The sequence below is a fragment of the Pinus tabuliformis genome, chromosome 6 (assembly GCF_031772625.1).
Source record: "Pinus tabuliformis cultivar Carrire ecotype Pingquan chromosome 6, CPIR1, whole genome shotgun sequence".
Lineage (NCBI taxonomy): Eukaryota > Viridiplantae > Streptophyta > Pinopsida > Pinales > Pinaceae > Pinus > Pinus tabuliformis.
The window spans coordinates 769,428,772-769,448,219 of NC_142292.1; the positions used below are offsets into that span (position 1 = coordinate 769,428,772).

Genomic DNA, 19,448 nt, shown 5'->3' on the forward strand with positions numbered 1-19,448 from the left:
AGAGTTAGGGTTAAAAATCTATTATTGGAGTCAAGCTCATGGTCATTTAAGAGGTGAAAATTTATATTTGGTTGGAAATAGGGATATTGAATGCCATGTAATCTATAACACTACTATTAAGCCCATAAATACAAGTCATTTAGTAGGATTTTGATCACTTAATTACATGAATGCAAATTACTAGGTCTTGCCATCTACAAATATAGGCTAGCTCTATATTAAACAAATTCTTAGTCAAGTCTTTTGAGTTTCTTTTGTATCTACTAGTTGAAACAAGTTCCTCATTTACCATAAAGAATTAGGATTGTGATTATTGCTTAGAAGAATTTCTTTGTTAGTTGTAATTTTGACATTAAATTCTCCTAGCAAGAGGATATTATCTCCATTTCCTGGACTATGAATATCTTGTTCTAAGGTATTATAGGGGCAATTATTATCTAGAATTCTTTTTTACAAAATGTAGAATTAATAGGTGCTAAATAACAAAATCTTGTATAAATCCTCTTAGCATTGATGCTTCAGATTTATATCCAAAGTAGTAATTGAGAAGGTTTAATGTAGTAAATGAGAGGGTTTATCTTATGAAGTCAAATATGAGGAGAAACATTCTTTTTATATAATAAAATATACCTCCAATCCCTTTAATATAGAATTTATTGGTCCATGTTGATTATAAGATTAATCATTCTACCTAAGTGACCATAGACTCATCATGCTCCCATTTTTTAACTCAATAAATTGTATCAAATTCACTTAGGATTCAACTTAAAACAGGAGCCTTGTGCCATGGAAAGCCACGACATTTTCAAAAAAATATATGGAGCGTCCTAAATTCCTATATTTTATTATTATGATGGTATCTATCACTAATAACAACTTTTTTATTTCTAATTATCATCTATTTTCCTTCCTTTTTGGCTCCATTTACCTTTTTAACTTCTTTTTTTAACTTATTCTATTGGAATTACATCTTCATTCATAAATTTTGGCTCCATTTACCTTTTTAACTTCTTTCTTTAACTTATTCTATTGGAATTACATCTTCATTCATAAAGATTCCTCTCTTTTAAGCTTGCATATTTACTGAATATGTCATATTTATGGTCATTACAACTTACCTTGTCATAGATCAACCTATATTTATGTTTAATTATTTTTCCGAACCTCTTTACTTCTATGAGATAAGTTGTTTTAATGTGTGACTTACTTTTTAGTTCTTCTTTTACTTTTTCTAGTATATCGTCGTCATTCTATTCTTTTATACTAGCAATTATGAGATTCAAGGCGTATTTTGTTATGTTCTTGATCCAACTCAATTAGCTTATTCATTTCCTCCTAATATCTAATTTATTTCCATACTATTTAGTGCCAAATTATTATTTAGTTTTTCTTCTTACTCTTTAATCTTGTCTCCTATGTTGTTATTTTTTTGACCTCTCCTTCTTGGGTTAATTTTTTCTATTTTTCCAATTCTTGTAATCTAGCTTTTCCTTTTTGTAGATGAGTCTCAAACCGTAATATTCTATTCTCTGTCTTGTCTTGTAACAATCTAAATTTGTTATCAAACATTGCTTCTAACCTTATTTGATGTTCCGCTCCACCTCTCTTGCTTCCCTCTTTTTTCTAATGATTTTCTAGTAAATCACAAAGACTTTCTAAGGTGAATTTCTTGGGCCTCCCATTACCAAGTTAAAATTTTGACATATATGGTGAAGTGCTCATAGTTAAAGAAAATAAAATAAATAAAAATAAGAACTTATGCACCTTAGTTATGAACTTTAGAATATAAACCTAGCCTTATTCACAACCAAATATTTAAAATCAATACAACCATTATTTTTCCAAGTGTTATGCATATCCAAAAAATCATAACTTAGAAAATCTTTGTACAAATTGACCACAAACTTTAAATCTTAAATACTAGAGTTTGTCCTCTCCGTAAACCAAGACACAACCGGAGAATTTGAACCTTGGATCTCTCAATTTTCACAAATTTAACCTTACTTTTGTCACTTATTAACCTACCTCCCTAAGACAATATTTTTATAATATTAAATTTAAAATTTAAATTTCTAGAATGTCAAGAAAATAATTTATATTAATATATATTTATTTATCAATATGGAACTTATAAATATGTAATTAAGAATGATGTATAATAAATTATTTATTAATGTAATAGATATAAATTTTTAAAATGGGTTAAAGAATATTATAAATATAATAGATATTAATTAAATAATATATTTTATTTAATTTTAAAAAAAAATACTCTCAATATTGAAAAAAAAATCAATTGAATATAATTGGAGTGAATATTATTTATGAATGTTACATGCTAAGTTTTTAATAAATATATTGATATAAAAATAAAATATTTAAAAATATATATACAATAATAAAAACTAATATTAAATAAAATATAAGAAAATAAAAAATAAGAATGACAACTATTATTTTCAACCACTTTCCTCCCATAAAGAAAAATAATAATATTTAAGATTTCCATGTCAAAATTTTAAAATAAAATAATGCATAAATATCTTATATCTTAAAGAATATAGAATTTTGCTCATGGAATTTAACTCGGTCGTTATATGAAAGGTGAACATTTAATACAAGAAAAGAAATTAGACATTTAAATTATAAGTATATAAAATAATGACAATATAGGAAAAAAAACTTGTAAAGCTAATAACAGTATATGAAATAATAAATAATGTTAGAGCAAGCATGTAAAATAAGGCGATCTTATTCACAATTGCCAATTCATAAACTAATTAAACCGCTAAAACTGAGGTCAAATTGAACTCCCTTTATGTTTTTACTTGCCTTATTTAATTCATAAACTAATTACACCGCTTAAACTGAGGTCAAATTGAGCTCCAGCTTTCTCCATATCATTAGAATTGAGATATGCTGAAGAATTGTGGTCAAATTGACCTCCCGCTATGAACATATCTTTAGAATTGAGATAGATTGAAAAACAATGATGTCCAATCCAAAACAGCAGCACCCCTCTGAACTATCAATGGATTCAAAGGTCTATGGTTCGGTTGCTTTCATTAAACTCGAAGGTATTGACTCCACGAAGGTATTGACTCCACAGGGAATGGATGATCATATTGAAGACGTCATATTTGACAGGCTTCTCATTCCACAAGAAGTGTTTCCGGGCAAACTTCAAATTCTGTTGAATTGATTCGTATGTCTTTTGGGGTATATCTTCGAGAACCTGTTTCAGGGCAGGAACATCTTTCTCAGCAACCCGAATGGCGAGATTATTCCAATCCAGTACGTCTGCAAAGGGGAATACATAGCTATCAGAAATAACAACAGGGACGCAGTCGTAGTATATGGCCTCTACCAAACGGGGGCTGTTGACATCAAAGCCTCTTGGGCAGAGACAATATTTACTCATCTTCAAGAATTGAAAATACGAAATGTTGTTCTGTAGTGATCCGGGATGTGACTGGCCCACCGCAAAGATTTTCATGCTAGGATCTGTTTCGTTTCCCCAGTGCTTGAGAATTTCGGGCCTCAGAGTCCCATGCATTTGGCCTGCAAAGAAAGCCAAGAATGGCCGTTCCGAGGACGCTGGACCGCCCAGGTTTTGGTATGGCCGCGCGTCTGGAGACACCTTGCAGGGCTTTATCATTATTTGTGGCATGGACACGTCTCTGAGAACATTAAAACCCCTAGATTTATCGGTGTTGCAGATGACCTTGATGACGTTGTTTTGCAGCTGCTTGTTGGCTTTGGCAGTACTCAAGGCCTGCAAATTTATCGAAAGTGTAACGATCAAATGTTCGTTTTTTTGTTGAAGGTAAGAGTTAAATTTAGAGTAACATGCATCGACGAACTCACCCAATCGTGACAGGAGACGAAGAAATGGTCCCTCCCCTGTGTCTTGTTCCAATAAGGGTGCATAGTCGCGATCGTTCGGACGTAGCTCGCGATCTCTCTTTTGATGAGCTTTGTGTTCCGTGAACGGGGATTATAGAGATGATTCACCATTTGTTTGAGGCTGTAAGGAAGAAAGAACATATGCGCTTTGGATGAATCGTTTGTGATGAACATGTGGCCTTGTTCCATTATGTCAATAAAGAAGCCCTCCGAAGCATAAATTCCGGTTCTATGACCTTGGTGAACCAGAGGCCTGAATCCATCCTTGTACAAATAAATCCTAAATGTCTTCTCCATGGTTGCATAGCTCCTGCGATTATTTAAAGGAAATGCAAACATTCAGGAAAAGAAAATTAAGTACATCAAAGTTAAGGCAACAAAGCATAGAAAATATTTTAGAATCTCACCTTCGAAAAGCCGAAACATTAAGATATATTTCAGGATAAAGATCGACATTGAATTCACCATCTAGTTTCAACGAAGCGCCGTTGATGCTTTTATTGGACACTTCTTTGAATTCATTATCTTTAAATTCAGAAGGATTTTCATGGGATGAAATATCTTGAGAATCGCGACTCTTTTCCTGCAATAAAATAGCTCTTTATAAAATAAAATAAAATGGTTAATGGCATTGAAAATAAAAATTAACTCGGCAGCTCAAAGCTTTCGAATTTAACAATGTCCTGCATACTAGATGGTCGCAGATTTTCACAAAAATTCCTTAGACATAATAATGAAACTTTGAAGTCCTATCATAAATTTCTGTAGAATGTCAAGGATTTGCAATAAATAAATAAGCAAAATTAAAGTCCCATCGAAAATTCATCGATATGCCATAAAAAAATTACTAGAAAAAATATAAGTTAATTCCCGCCCTGTGTGAAAGATCACAAAAATAACTGTGAAGTTTATATGAATAACTTTTCTGTATATTTCTACAACCTGCAAAATAAATTCAGTTTATCTATGCCTGTATTTTGATATCTTCATGCAATTAAGATATCTAAACATATTTATAAATACGATTTCTGCCTGCATTCGAAAATATTTACAAATTTCAATTTCTGTGTGGTTGTATTTTTCAATCTTTAGCAATGAAGAAAGATATTTAAAGGTATTGACACATTCAACTTCTCCGCGCTCATATTTTTAAATCTCAAAGGATGACTTAAGATATTTAAAATTAATCTTCACAGCCATTCATGATCACATAAAAGGCTTACAGAAAAGTCATTCTTCTGTATTTCTTGGATCTACAAGAAATTTCACTTCCATTCATCACTGTCTCTAAATCTCGAAAAATATAGTATGGTATAAAGTTCGCTTTATCTTGCCATTAATTCTAAGAAATTACCTCACAGTCACCGAGTTTTCAAGAAACGTTTCAAGCTAATCTTACCTTTTTCTCCATATCTGATCTGAAATTCTAAATATACAAACTGGACAATATCAAATTTAAAGAGTGAACTTATCTATAAAAGGCACAGGCTAAGAGGAGCTTACAGTAGGAGGTAAAACATTGTTCACCAGTGAACGAGGTTCAAGAAATTCGATCTTGATAGGTTTTAGAGGAGGCACTGCAGGAGTGATCCCCTCAATCTTGGACGCGCATTTCAGGTTTAGCTTAACATCCCGCAGCCATGAATTACAATCCACAGAACTAAGAGGGGAAGTATAGGCACGGTTCATGGACAAGACGACGACGGAGAAAAATCCGATGAAAAACAAAGCGTAGAACAAGGGCCTGATACAAAGATGTCGATAAGTCGCGCGCTTCGATCCTCCAATAAGAGGAGATGATGATCTCTTCTCCATCTTCTACGAGCTCCTTGATTTCATTGTGGGTTTCCTTCTGCGAGTTCCCTGTACCAAGTCCCTTATGTAGAGAGGAACATTCAGTTTCCCTCCCCTCTCTCCTCTGCCACCAATTTTCTTGAATTTTCGCTTTATTTTAATATTAGAGATTTGTATATTAAAATAAAGATAAATTTAAGTTAATGGAGTTTTCTAATACAGCGAGAACACTTCCCTGATTTGTTTTATTTTATTAAAATAAAAAACTGTAGTCTTTATAAAAAAAATATAAGTGACATTCAAGATTTTGTAAAGGATTCCATTTTATTTTAATAATGATTAAAAAATGTATTTTTTTAATAAGACTTTTATAATTTTTACTTAAGGTATTAAGTACATAAATGTTAGTCAAGGCATAGTTAATGTAAATTAACAAATCGTTAATATGGATATATTAGGAAATGATTCAAGTATAAATAAAGCTTTGTTAGAAGGAGGAAGTGAACTTTAATGAAGGCATAGTTAAGGTTTACATATCAAGAAGAAAGAAGTGATTTAAGCCTGAATAAAAATTTGTAAAAAAGAAATAATAAAGCACGAGGATTAAGATGAAGTTTTAAGCCCTAAAAAATTAAGGTTAATTAAGGTTTACAATCAAGAAATTAAAATTAAAGTTAGTTAGCATTTACCCTAAAGTGAGTGGCATGGAATTATTATTATGAATCCCAATTATTGAAAAGTTAATTGTATAGTTAAGTACACTTATATTTTATATTATAGTGTACAAAGGTCAAATATATTTATGATAGCTCACAAATTAAATATATCTATGATGTATAAATTTGATGTATGGTCAAATATATTTATGATAGCTCACAAATCATATTAAACAAAGTTAATATTAATTTTTGAAAGTTTTTAAATATGTGTTTTTTTAGGTTGAGAGAGATGATGTCGAAAAGTTGTGTTAGGTTTTTTCTTTTTACCTTGACATTGTCACTGAGCACAAATTTGCAGTATGGGTCAAGGGTCTGCAAAGGAGGTTTATCTTTGTCCTCTATATTTAGGCAAACAATGATTGTTGCAAAGTGTTAGATCTTTGTCGCCACAGACACGGTGAGCAAAGTTTTGATATGTGTTACTCTTGTTGTGGATCGTATGGGATTGTGGTGGAGGATTGGAGGTGTTTTGATCTAGTTTTCAAGCTTCTAAGACAAGGGGTTGGTAGTTTCCTAGTGGTTTTGAAGAGAAAATAGAAGAGTCTATAGAACAAACCCCAAATTCAGTTGCATAGACACAACCTGGTGGCCAAGCAAATGGAGGAGTAGGGGATCTTTCAGGTATAGTGGCTCAAAGCTTGAAGGATATTGAATCAGTAGAAGTTAAGTATCAGAGCAGTAGAAAGATGAAACACCCATCGAAAAGGAATTAGGAGGCATAAAAATATTTCATGTATCTGAGAGCTTGGACTCAGACAAGGAAGTCCTCCTGAAGACAAATGACAATCAACTGGTAATAATAAATGCCACTTCCAAACATGGAGTTTGTCGAAAAGTTGAGAAAAAGAAAGGCAAAAAGGGGAAGCTAAGTGATTGTTATAACACTTAGCTCTAGTGTGTATATATATATATATATATATATATATATATATATATTCTTATATATATTCTTTATTCTTATATATATTCTTTATTCTATATATATTCTTTATTTTATTTTTTCCATCAACCGAAAGATGGTATGATCAAATGCTTATTAGCATTTGCATAATGTAATTTTATTCCTTGTTTTCAAGTTGAATAAAGTTATAATTTTTCCTTTAGAGAAATATATATATGTTTTTTTTAGTAGCTAATTATAATATTATCTTGATGTTTTCATGATATTTAAAAAAAAATAGAAAAACTTGGATATAGTAATGTCTTCTTCTTATGTTTTGGGGCTCTACTTTGTTTTATGTTTTTAATAATATTTTCATTTATTTTTAAATGTAATTTTTTCATCATTTATTTTTGGTTTGTTTTTTTTATTTTTAATGATTTTATTTTATTATTTTTTCTAATGGTTACATTTAGAATTTTTTAAAATATTTATAAGAAATGGATAAGTAATTGCTAAATCCTATCTTAATTTTTTTATTTAGTTAAAATCCCATCTTTGGTGTTATAAAATTAAGAAAACTTTTTATAGAATTTATAAAGAAAAATGTAAAAACGAACCAGCGAGAACACTTCCCTGATTTGTTTTATTTTATTAAAACAAAAAACAGTGGTCTTTATAAAAAAAAATATAATTGACATTCAAGATTTTGTAAAGGATTCCATTTTATTTTAATAATGATTAAAAATGTATTTTTTTAATAAGTTATAGTTGCAAATCAAAAAAATAAAGTGCATGGACTTTTATAATTTTTACTTAAGATACAAAGTACATAAATGTTAGTCCAGGCATAGTTAATGTAAATTAACAAATCGTTAATATGGATATATTAGGAAATGATTCAAGTATAAATAAAGCTTTGTTAGAAGGAGGAAGTGAACTTTAATGAAGGCATAGTTAAGGTTTACATATCAAGAAGCAAGAAGTGATTTAACCCCGAATAAAAATTTGTAAAAAAGAAATAATAAAGCCCGAGGATTAAGAAGGAGTTTTAAACCCGAAAAAATTAAGGTTCATTAAGGTTTACAATCAGGTAAAAATTTAAAATTAAAGTTAGTTAGCATTTATTCTAAAGTGAGTAGCATGGAATTATTATTATGAATCCTAATTATAGAAAAGTTAGTTGTATAGTTAAGTACACTTATATTATAGTGTACAAAGGTCAAATATATCTATGATATCTCACAAATTAAATATATCTATGATGTATAAACTTGATGTATGGTCAAATATATCTATGATATCTCACAAATTAAATATATCTATGATGTATAAACTTGATGTATGGTCAAATATATTTATGGTAGCTCACAAATCATATTAAACAAAGTTAATATTAATGTTGAAAGTTTTTAAATATGTGTTTTTTTTAGGTTGAGAGAGATGACGTCGAAAAGTTGTGTTAGGTTTTTTCTTTTTACCTTGACATTGTCACTGAGCACAAATTTGCACTATGGGTCAAGGGTCTGCAAAGGAGGTTTATCTTTGTCCTCTATATTTAGGCAGACAATGATTGTTGCAAAGTGTTAGATCTCTGTTGCCACAGACACAGTGAGCAAAGTTTTGATATGTGTTACTCTTGTTGTGGATCGTATGGGATTGTGGTGGAGGATTGGAGGTGCTTTGATCTAAGTTTCAAGCTTCTAAGACAAGGGGTTGGTAGTTTCCTAGTGGTTTTGAAGACAAAATAGAAGAGTCCATGGAACAAAACCTAAATTCAGTGGCACAGACACTGATGGCCAAGCAAATGGAGGAGTAGGGGATCTTTCAGGAATAGTGGCTCAAAGCTAGAAGGATATTGAATCAGTAGAAGTTAAGTATCAGAGCAGTAGAAAGATGAAACACCCATCGAAAAGGAATTAGGGGGCATAAAAATATTTCATGTATCTGAGAGCTCGGACTCAGACAAGGAAGTCCCCCTGAAGGCAAATGACAATCAATTGGCAATAGTAAATGACACTTCCAAACATGGAGTTTGTCGAAAAGTTGAGAAAAAGAAAGGCAAAAAGGGGAAGCTAAGTGATTGTTATAACACTTAGCTCTAGTGTGTATATATATATATATACTTTATTTTATTTTTTCCATCAACGGACAAGATGGTATGATCAAATGCTTATTAACATTTGCATAATGTAATTTTATTTCTTGTTCTCAAGTTGAATAAAGTTATAATTTTTCCTTTAGAGAAATATATATATGTTTTCTTTTTTTAGCTAATTATAATATTATCTTGATGTTTTCATGATATTTAAAAAAAAGAAAAACGTGGATATAGTAATGTCTTCTTCTTATGTTTTGGGGCTCTACTTTGTTTTATGTTTTCAATAATATTTTCATTTATTTTTAAATGTAATTTTTTCATCATTTATTTTTGTTTTGTTTTTTTATGTTTAATGATTTTATTTTATTATTTTTTCTAATGGTTACATTTAGAATTTTTTAAATATTTATAAGAAATAGGTAAGTAATGGCTAAATCATATCTTAATTTTTTTATTTAATTAAAATCCCATCTTTGGTGTTATAAAATTAAGGAAACTTTTTATAGAATTTATAAAGAAAAATGTAAAAACGAACGAGCGAGAACACTTCCCTATTTGTTTTATTTTATTAAAACAAAAAGCAGTAGTCTTTATAAAAAAAAATATAATTGACATTCAAGATTTTGTAAAGGATTCCATTTTATTTTAACAATGATTAAAAATGTTTTTTTTAATAAGTTATAGTTGCAAATCAAAAAAATAAAGTGCATGGACTTTTATAATTTTTACTTAAGGTATAAAGTACATAAATGTTAGTCAAGGCATAGTTAACGTAAATTAACAAATCGTTAATATGGATATATTAGGAAATGATTCAAGTATAAATAAAGCTCTGTTAGAAGGAGGAAGTGAACTCTAATGAAGTTCTAGTTAAGGTTTACATATCAAGAAGCAAGAAGTGATTTAAGCCTGAATAAAAAATTGTAAAAAAGAAATAATAAAGCATGAGGATTAAGAAGAAGTTTTAAGCCCCGAAAAAATTAAGGTTCATTAAGGTTTACAATCAGGTAAAAATTTAAAATTAAAGTTAGTTAGCATTTATCCTAAAGTGAGTAGCATGGAATTATTATTATGAATCCCAATTATAGAAAAGTTAGTTGTATGATATCTCACAAATTAAATATATTTATGATGTATAAACTTGATGTATGGTCACATATATCTATGATATCTCACAAATTAAATATATCTATGATGTATAAACTTGATGTATGGTCAAATATATTTATGGTAGCTCACAAATCATATTAAACAAAGTTAATATTAATGTTGAAAGTTTTTAAATATGTGTTTTTTTTAGGTTGAGAGAGATGACGTCAAAAAGTTGTGTTAGGTTTTTTCTTTTTACCTTGACATTGTCACTGAGCACAAATTTGCACTATGGGTCAAGGGTCTGCAAAGGAGGTTTGTCTTTGTCCTCTATATTTAGGCAGACAATGATTGTTGCAAAGTGTTAGATCTCTGTTGCCACAGACACAACGAGCAAAGTTTTGATATGTGTTACTCTTGTTGTGGATCGTATGGGATTGTGGTGGAGGATTGGAGGTGTTTTTATCTAGTTTTCAAGCTTCTAAGGCAAGGGGTTGGTAGTTTCCTAGTGGTTTTGAAGACAAAATAGAAGAGTCTATGGAAGAAAACCTAAATTCAGTTGCACAGACACAACCTGGTGGCCAAGCAAATGGAGGAGTAGGGGATCTTTCAGGAATAGTGGCTCAAAGCTAGAAGGATATTGAATCAGTAGAAGTTAAGTATCAGAGCAGTAGAAAGATGAAACACCCATCGAAAAGGAATTAGGGGGCATAAAAATATTTCATGTATCTGAGAGCTCGGACTCAAACAAGGAAGTCCCCCTGAAGGCAAATGACAATCAACTGGCAATAGTAAATGACACTTCCAAACATGGAGTTTGTCGAAAAGTTGAGAAAAAGAAAGGCAAAAAGGGGAAGCTAAGTGATTGTTATAACACTTAGCTCTAGTGTGTGTATGTATATGTATATGTGTATATATATCTATATATATATATATATATATATATATATATATATATATATATATATATATATATATATATATATATGTATATATATTCTTTATTTTATTTTTTCCATCAACCGACAAGATGGTATGATCAAATGCTTATTAGCATTTGCATAATGTAATTTTATTCCTTGTTCTCAAGTTGAATAAAGTTATAATTTTTCCTTTAGAGAAATATATATATATATGTTTTTTTTTTTTTAGTAGCTAATTATAATATTAACTTGATGTTTTCATGATATTTAAAAAAAATAGAAAAACGTGGATATAGTAATGTCTTCTTCTTATGTTTTGGGGCTCTACTTTGTTTTATGTTTTCAATAATATTTTCATTTTCTTTTAAATGTAATTTTTTCATCATTTATTTTTGTTTTGTTTTTTTATTTTTAATGATTTTAGTTTATTATTTTTCCTAATGGTTACATTTAGAATTTTTTTAAATATTTATAAGAAATGGATAAGTGATTGCTAAATCCTATCTTAATTTTTTTATTTAATTAAAATCCCATCTTTGGTGTTATAAAATTAAGGAAGCTTTTTATAGAATTTATAAAGAAAAATGTAAAAACGAACAAGCTAATTTCCTTTAATTAAGTCAATTTTACAAAATTCTAGTGAAATTTTATGGAAACCTTGACAAATTTTGTGAAATTATTTTCATGGAAGGAGGTCGAGTTATTTCAAGGCATCATAATGAGATAAATATGGTCAAATTTGACAAAACTTCACCAAACTTTCAAGCATGGAAGGATAGCGTGTCATGTTAGACATCATCACTCCCCCTCCAAGCACAAAATTGCTCATAATGGAATAAATATGATTAAATATGTTGAAATGGAAAATTTCAACCATAGAGGGAGGGTATGTAAATTTGGGAATTGTTTCTCCCTTCTTTATGTTTTTTAATTGTCATTTTTTTCCTAATTTAAGCCAAATTTTGTGAATATCTTAAGTAAATCAACATAGGACAATCCCCAAGATGTAACACTTCCCTAAGGGTAATTCCTAATGTCCCCTTGCCTCTCCCTATGTCTAGAATGGCTTAAAAATACTACAAAATTGTCTAAATAGCACAATATTATATAAAATGCAAGCATGGAAGGTGTAATGGTCGCCCACCCCTTGTATGGTCACCCATCATAATCAGCCTAAATTTCCATAATTTTGACCCATTTTGAACATTGAGGGAGGGGTAGCATTGCTAGGAATCTCTTCCTCCTTCCATGTTAAAATAATCATGAAGTTTTTCTTTGGACAAAAATGGGTAAGCCTATGAAATTTTTAAGAAAAATTGACCAATTTGTGCCTCGTTTAAAGCATAGAATTGGGGAGACATGTTGGGGAATTTCCCCCCTCTTGTTATGTATGAAATTTAAAAAAAAAAAATTGGGATAGGTGGTCAATCTTTTTCCAGGTTTTACCCAAATTTAGTTTAATTTTGAGCAATTTTGCACATGGAGGGAGGCGAGGAAAAGTGGTGGTATGAATCACCCTCGAGGGGCAAAGGCCAAGAACATCATGCCCTCCTCTTAACATGCAATAAATTGCATAAATTTTCACCATAATTTGCTAGTTTTGTTTTCTTGAATTAAATGAAATAATCTTCTTAAATGTTTGAAAATTTATAAAAATAAATCAAACTCACTTTTAATATTATAATATCAATATAAAGATTTAATTAATTTTCTAAAATTGAATAAATAGAGTTGGGATTTGAGTAATGTCCCATTCCTTCTTTTGTTCAAATATTCCCAATATAACAATTAAAAAATATATTGGATAGTGTAATCACCCAAATAATATATGATTGATAATTGGAGATACTATACCGCATTCAAAAAAAAAAAAAAACCCTTAAAATAATAATAATAATTATTGATTAATTGCATTACTACATCAACAACAACAAAAAGAAAAATAGAAAGAGTATGAGGAAAAAAATATATGATATTAATATCATTATTTTAAAAAATGTTACAACAAAAATAAAAATAGAAAGAGTATGAGGAAGAAAATATATGATATTAATATCATTATTTTAAAAAATGTTCAAAATATAAATTTAGAAAAAAACATTTCTACATCAACACTAAAGAAGTTTAAAGGAAAAAGAAAGTGGAAATAATGGTGGCACCATTTTAAAAAACATAATAAAAACACACTTTCTAGAACACCCACTTAAAAAGAAACCATTTATGGTTCTCACTAAGTAGGTCATTACTTTCCTCACATGGAGTGATAAGGGATTAACAAGGTGGTGAGGGGGGTGAGTTCGTTGTCACCTTTGGCAATGAATGAGGTCGACATGCCCTGCTTCCCCTTATTCACTAACATATTTGTTTTACCAACTTACCTCACTCGGGATATGACAACCATTACTCCTGTGATTGTATCCCCATGCACATCAATAGCTCTATCTTGTTGTTCATTCAATCCTGATTGGCACTCGCCTCTCTCCTACTTTTACTCATGATGGATAATTCCTCCCTCTGACAATTTTCCTCCTATGATAAATACTTCTCAAACTCCTTGACTTCCTTCAATGATCTTTTGGTAAGAGAATTCCATTATTTCTTTCCAATCTTGGAGTTGTGCGACCGGCTCCACTGCACGTTCTTAGTTGGGTTTTTCAGTCCCCTATTCTCCCCATGTGGCCTTTAATCTTTCCCTTTGGATCTATCCTCCTCATCCCCTTGACTCTTCACCTTCCCCCTGTCTTTCATCTCCTCCTCCCTGTTATAGTGATGACTAGACACAAAGAACAATGTTGTCGAGGTAGTGCTAATTAAGGTTCATAGTGGGGTTCGCGAGCCCATTTTAGAGCAAAATCCTTGGCTTGCTTATTTCACCGCCTGCTAAAGAGGAAGTGGTTCAGAAGCGCAATTGTCACTCAAATTCAAATGTCTTTGTAGAAGTGGTTCCCTATGTTCCAAACAGTAGGCACACTTGCAGCCATCAAAACTAGTAATGGCATATAATTGACTTGTATTAGCAAATGAAATCCCTCCTAAGCAAGGTTATTCTCAAGATAAATGATGATAAGGATGAGATATTATTGATGTTGAATGATATGCAATTGCAACTTGAGTCTTTGGACAACATATTAGAATGCATAGAGGGCAGCTTAACCCCGGGATCAGTTCCTGGAATCCATAGCAAAGATGAGATTACTTCTATTGAGGTGGATGATTTTGTCTCTTTGTAGTTTTTAGAATGTTTGGGCATCCATTGGAATTTTTTTTATTCTGTACAATTTTGTTAGTGCAAGAAAGTTCTACTTTACTAGTTTTTAAAATTTTCATTGGTATAGACTTACGAACTTTGTTTACATTGTTTTAATTTTGCACTTAAAATCTATTTGGATAGAAGTTTTATCGTTCTTCCAATGGTCTGGTTTCCCTAGTGGTGGGCCGTAGGGTAATAATAGCTTATGATTGTGTAACCCTAAACCAGCATAGATCCATCTTAATTCTAGATCTATGAGAGAGGGATAGAATCTCTTAAGATGCAAAACTTGAGGAAAGGTTTGCACCTCTAGAGATTTGATTCATCTTGGCTCTTTGCAGATCCAAAGTTAAGATGGATCTATGCTAATTTTGAGAACCACAATAATAAAATGTCTTATCTATAATAAAGTTTTTATTTTTGCTTATAATTAACATTAAAATATTATATTTACTATCACATTCTCCACATTAAAATGTTATTGAGTTATTTTTCATTATTATTTTAGTTAATATGGAATTATTTGTATTATGAATATTTTCAAAATGTTACATATAAAATCCATATTAAACATTTAAGGAATTACAAATTCCCTCATAACTTGAATTAGAAAGAAGCTAACAATGAAATAAGTATTCACTCTTTATATATATATATATATATATATATATATATATATAGAGAGAGAGACAGAGAGAGAGAGAGAGAGAGATAGATAGATAGATAGATATAGATCTTACTCAATATACATATTGAAATATTTTATTTGTAATATTTCAATAACTAAAATATTTTTTTGTTAATAGTATATTTTTGTTTTAAATATTATATTTCAACTTAGCATATAATGAATTACAAATTATGTAACATCAATAATGTTATTTTTACATGTCATTTGTCAACTCTATATTAAGTGGTGAAAATTTTTCATATCTCCCTCGTACTAAAATTAGATTATTTTTATTTATTTTCAATTACTTTTCTCTATGAGAACGAGTAGACAAATTCATCAACCCTTGTGTCAAGAAATGTATATATCTTTTACTATTATTTCTATATTGAACTATCATAGTTTTTAGTCTCTAAAGTTGCACATTTTGTTGCGTATGTTGCCAATAAAGTTTATAAAGCACACATTCCTCGACCCTAAGTAAGAAGGAGCTTGTTTTGTGTGCATTTTGCTAATTACTAACTTAAAATATTATAAAATGCATTTTTAGGAATTGAACTCATTACTCTGAAACTTTACATATTCCATCTAATTTCCCCTATTTATTAACTTACAAGCATAGATTCGTCTTAACTTTGGATATATCAGAGAGGGATAAATCTCTTAAGATGCAAACCTCTTTTGAAAGAAAAAGTTGAGGAAGGGTTTGCATCTCTAGATATTGATTCCTCTCGAGCGTTTGCAAATCCAGAGTTAAAATGGATCTATGCTAACTTTGAGCAACGCGATAATAAAATGTTTTAACTATAATAAAGTTTTTATTTTCGCTTATAATTGACATTGAAATATTTTATTTGATATCACATTCTCCACATGAAGATGTTATTGAGCTATTTTCATTATTATTTTCGTTAATATGGAATTCTTTTTATTATTAATATTTTTTTAAATGTTCATATCAAATCCATATTAAACATTTAAGAAATTACAAATCTTCCTTGTACCTTGAATTAGAAAGTGCACCTATTAATGAAATAAGAACTTACTCTCTTCACACACATACACACACATCTTTTACTCAATATATATATTGAAATATTTTATTTATAATCCACATTACAAAAAAAATATTATTAAAATTTTTTAAATGTTATATATCAACTTCATAAAGTGAAAATATAAGAAAAGTTTTAATTTAAATTACTTTGTTTTTCTCTATATAAATTATATATAAAATTATGTTATTATACATGTCGCGGGTATGGTATTACACATTTGATTTTTCTTTTGACCGAGTATTACTTTGTTTTTAACAAAAAAATGTTGCAGCTTCTCCATAGTTTAACATTATGGAGTGAATTGTATTTTTATTAATATTTAAAATTATTTCTCCACAATATGATTGAATTGTATTTTTATTAATATTTAAAATTATTTACCTACAATATGATTGGTTCAGGTCTTATATTGTAATGATTATTTTGGGTATTGTTGTCACCATTGTCACAACTACACACATTATTCTCCTCATTATCATACTTAACCGGTATGTTGACACTGGCCTCTTTGGACAAACGAGAAGCCTGCGTCAGAAAGTGGAGATGATTGGCATCAGCTCTAGTTTTTTTAAACATCAAGCTTTCCTATGTCTTGCTAGGGGGATAGAACGGTGAACATTCTGAATAAATATGGATATAGGGAAAGCTAACACTATGAATTTGCTTTCCCAATTTTTAATTCAAAATTTTTTGGTTACTTCAATAGTTCAATGCAGGAGCGATCTCAACTACTCCACACTAATAAACTTGATTGGAAGCAATAAAATAAGAGAAGAATAAATCGTTATAATCTTCATCTTCATCATGGTGTTCTATTAATGGGAGTAACACCCACAAGATCCACCTCCTTTCTTATATTTGAAGAGATCAGTCCAGCGACATTTTATAGTGAATGTCTTGCATTATTTCATATGTCGATATTCTTGTATCATCTTTACTTGAATGGATTTAAAACGACCTTTCTATAATCCCTAAAGCTTACACTATCTCTCTGTATTTGTTTTATATTCTCATCATTGTCTATTTTCTATCTTTTAGAATTTGTCTACAGGTAATTTCTGTACAGGGTTAAAACCTACATTTGGTATCAGATTTGTTTCAACTTCAAGGGGAAGCCTTCACTGCTAGGGGGTTTTTCTCAAGCCTGTGATAGACCTTGCTCAGTGGTAGACCTGTGGGATTGATTCTTGCAGTGAAAGAAGATGGAAAGCAGTGGAAGATAAAGATCGAGAAATTTAATGGTCAGAGTTTTGAGTTATGGAAGCTCAAGATGGAGGATCTGTTGGTGGATAAATATTAGTGGATCACGGTAGATCTGGGTACTAAACCAATGGAAATGTCAGCAGAAGATTGGAATAAGTTGGATCGGAAGGCAAAGATCACAATACAGTTGTGTATCTCAAGTTATGTATGTTGAATGTATCAGGGGAAGCTATGGTGAAGGATTTTTGGGTCAATTTAGGGACTTTGTACCAATATAAGTCTCTGGTGAACAAATTATTCATGCGGAAAAAGTTGTATAACCTGAGGATGAAGGATGGAGACTCGGTGATAGATCATCGAAACTCCTTTAATATTGTGGTAAGTCAGTTGTTATATGTTGATATAAAAATTCCAGATGAAGATAAGTGCACCTGTTTTGTTGTGTTCTCTATCAGATTCGTGGGATATTTTGGTTGTTGCAATAGGTAGCAATATAACTACCTTGAAGTTTGATGAAATAGTCCCATCCTTGTTGTCAGAGGAGATGAGATGAAAAAATATGGAGAACCAGAATGGAGGTGTCTTGTCTATATGAGGACGATCCTAGAATAGAAATAAAAATAAGTCCTCGAGTGGGAGATCTAAATCTCCAGGAAAACCTGTAAAGGTATGTTGGAAATGCAGAAAGGAAGGGCACTACAAAAAGTATCGTAGATCTAAAGCTCATGAGAAAGGAAAGGGATATGATGATTCTCCTTCTACAAAGGCAAAAACCACCTCAGATGAAAGTGGGGATGTGTACTTGGCTTCTTCTTTAAGTACACAAGTAGATCATGAGGCATGGTTGATTGAATCAGGTACATCCTTTCACTTCACTCCCCATAGGGAGTGGTTCTGCGAGTATGAGAAATATTATGGTGGTAATGTCTTCCTGGGGGGATGATAGGAAGGCTAGAATCAACGGACATGGAAAAGTCAAGTTGAAGTTGCAAGGTGGAAGGATTAGAACACTTTTGGGTGTTCTCCATATTCCTGCATTGGCCAAAAATCTAATTTCTGTAAGCAATATGGATGATGCAAGTGTAAAAATAATGTCCGAGAAAGATAAATGTAAGATGGTTCGGGGAGCACTAGTATTGATGCAGGGATTTCAAATTGGAACTCTGTACAAGCTTTTGGGTAGTGTTGTTATTGATGGGTGAAATAGTTTTGTGGTTCCTGAAAGTGGAGCAGAAAATTTAGTGGTCTTTGTAGAAAAGACCATGCTATGGCATCAAAGGCTTGGACATATTGGAGAGAAGGCCCTTCAAATACTTCATTGTAAAGTTATGTCTAATTTCTCTCTGCATTTCGATTTATGTGAGCATTATGTATATGGGAAGCAAAATCAGGTGAGTTTCCCCTCTGGTGCTAAGAGGGCGAAAGAGATATTAAAGCTTGTGCATAGTGATGTGTTTGGACCTATGTCGGTTCCATTATTGAGTAACTCTGTGTACTATGTATCATTTATAGATAAATTCTCAAGGAATACATGGATATATCTCCTCGGGAAGAAATCTGAATTCTTTAACAGGTTTAAAGAATTTAAGGATCTGGTGGAAAACCAAACAGAGAAGAAGATAAAGGTATTGAGGATAGATAATGGTGGAGAGTTCTGTAAGAAGTGTGGTATAGCATGATAGAAGAATACTCCATACACACCTTAGTAAAATGAATTTGCAAAAATGATGAATAGGACGTTGATGGAAAAGGCGAGAAGCATGCTCAGTAGTGCCAGGTTAGGATGCGAATTTTGGGTAGAGGCGATGGAGACTACGTGTTACCTGGTCAACAAATCACCTTCATCAGCGTTGAA

General features: G+C 30.8%; 1 protein-coding gene across 1 annotated transcript; it reads right to left on the bottom strand.

Annotated features, from left to right (window-relative positions):
* Positions 1 to 3,037: 3,037 nt before the first annotated feature.
* Positions 3,038 to 5,721, bottom strand: LOC149260996 (putative glycosyltransferase At5g25310). The gene is made up of 4 exons (XM_089367088.1): positions 5,410 to 5,721; positions 4,314 to 4,489; positions 3,868 to 4,216; positions 3,038 to 3,775 (listed from the first exon to the last, which is right to left on the bottom strand). Exons 1-4 carry the CDS (start codon positions 5,719 to 5,721, stop codon positions 3,038 to 3,040), a joined length of 1,575 nt encoding a protein of 524 aa, XP_089223214.1.
* Positions 5,722 to 19,448: the final 13,727 nt, after the last annotated feature.

Coding starts and splice junctions, on each gene's coding strand:
- LOC149260996 (XM_089367088.1), bottom strand. CDS start 5,721: ATGGAGAAGAGATCATCATCTCCTCTTATTGGAGGATCGAAGCGCGCG. Junction 4,490..5,409: donor ACAATGTTTTACCTCCTACT/GTAAGCTCCTCT, acceptor ATTTTATTGCAG/GAAAAGAGTCGCGATTCTCA. Junction 4,217..4,313: donor AATGTTTCGGCTTTTCGAAG/GTGAGATTCTAA, acceptor AAATAATCGCAG/GAGCTATGCAACCATGGAGA.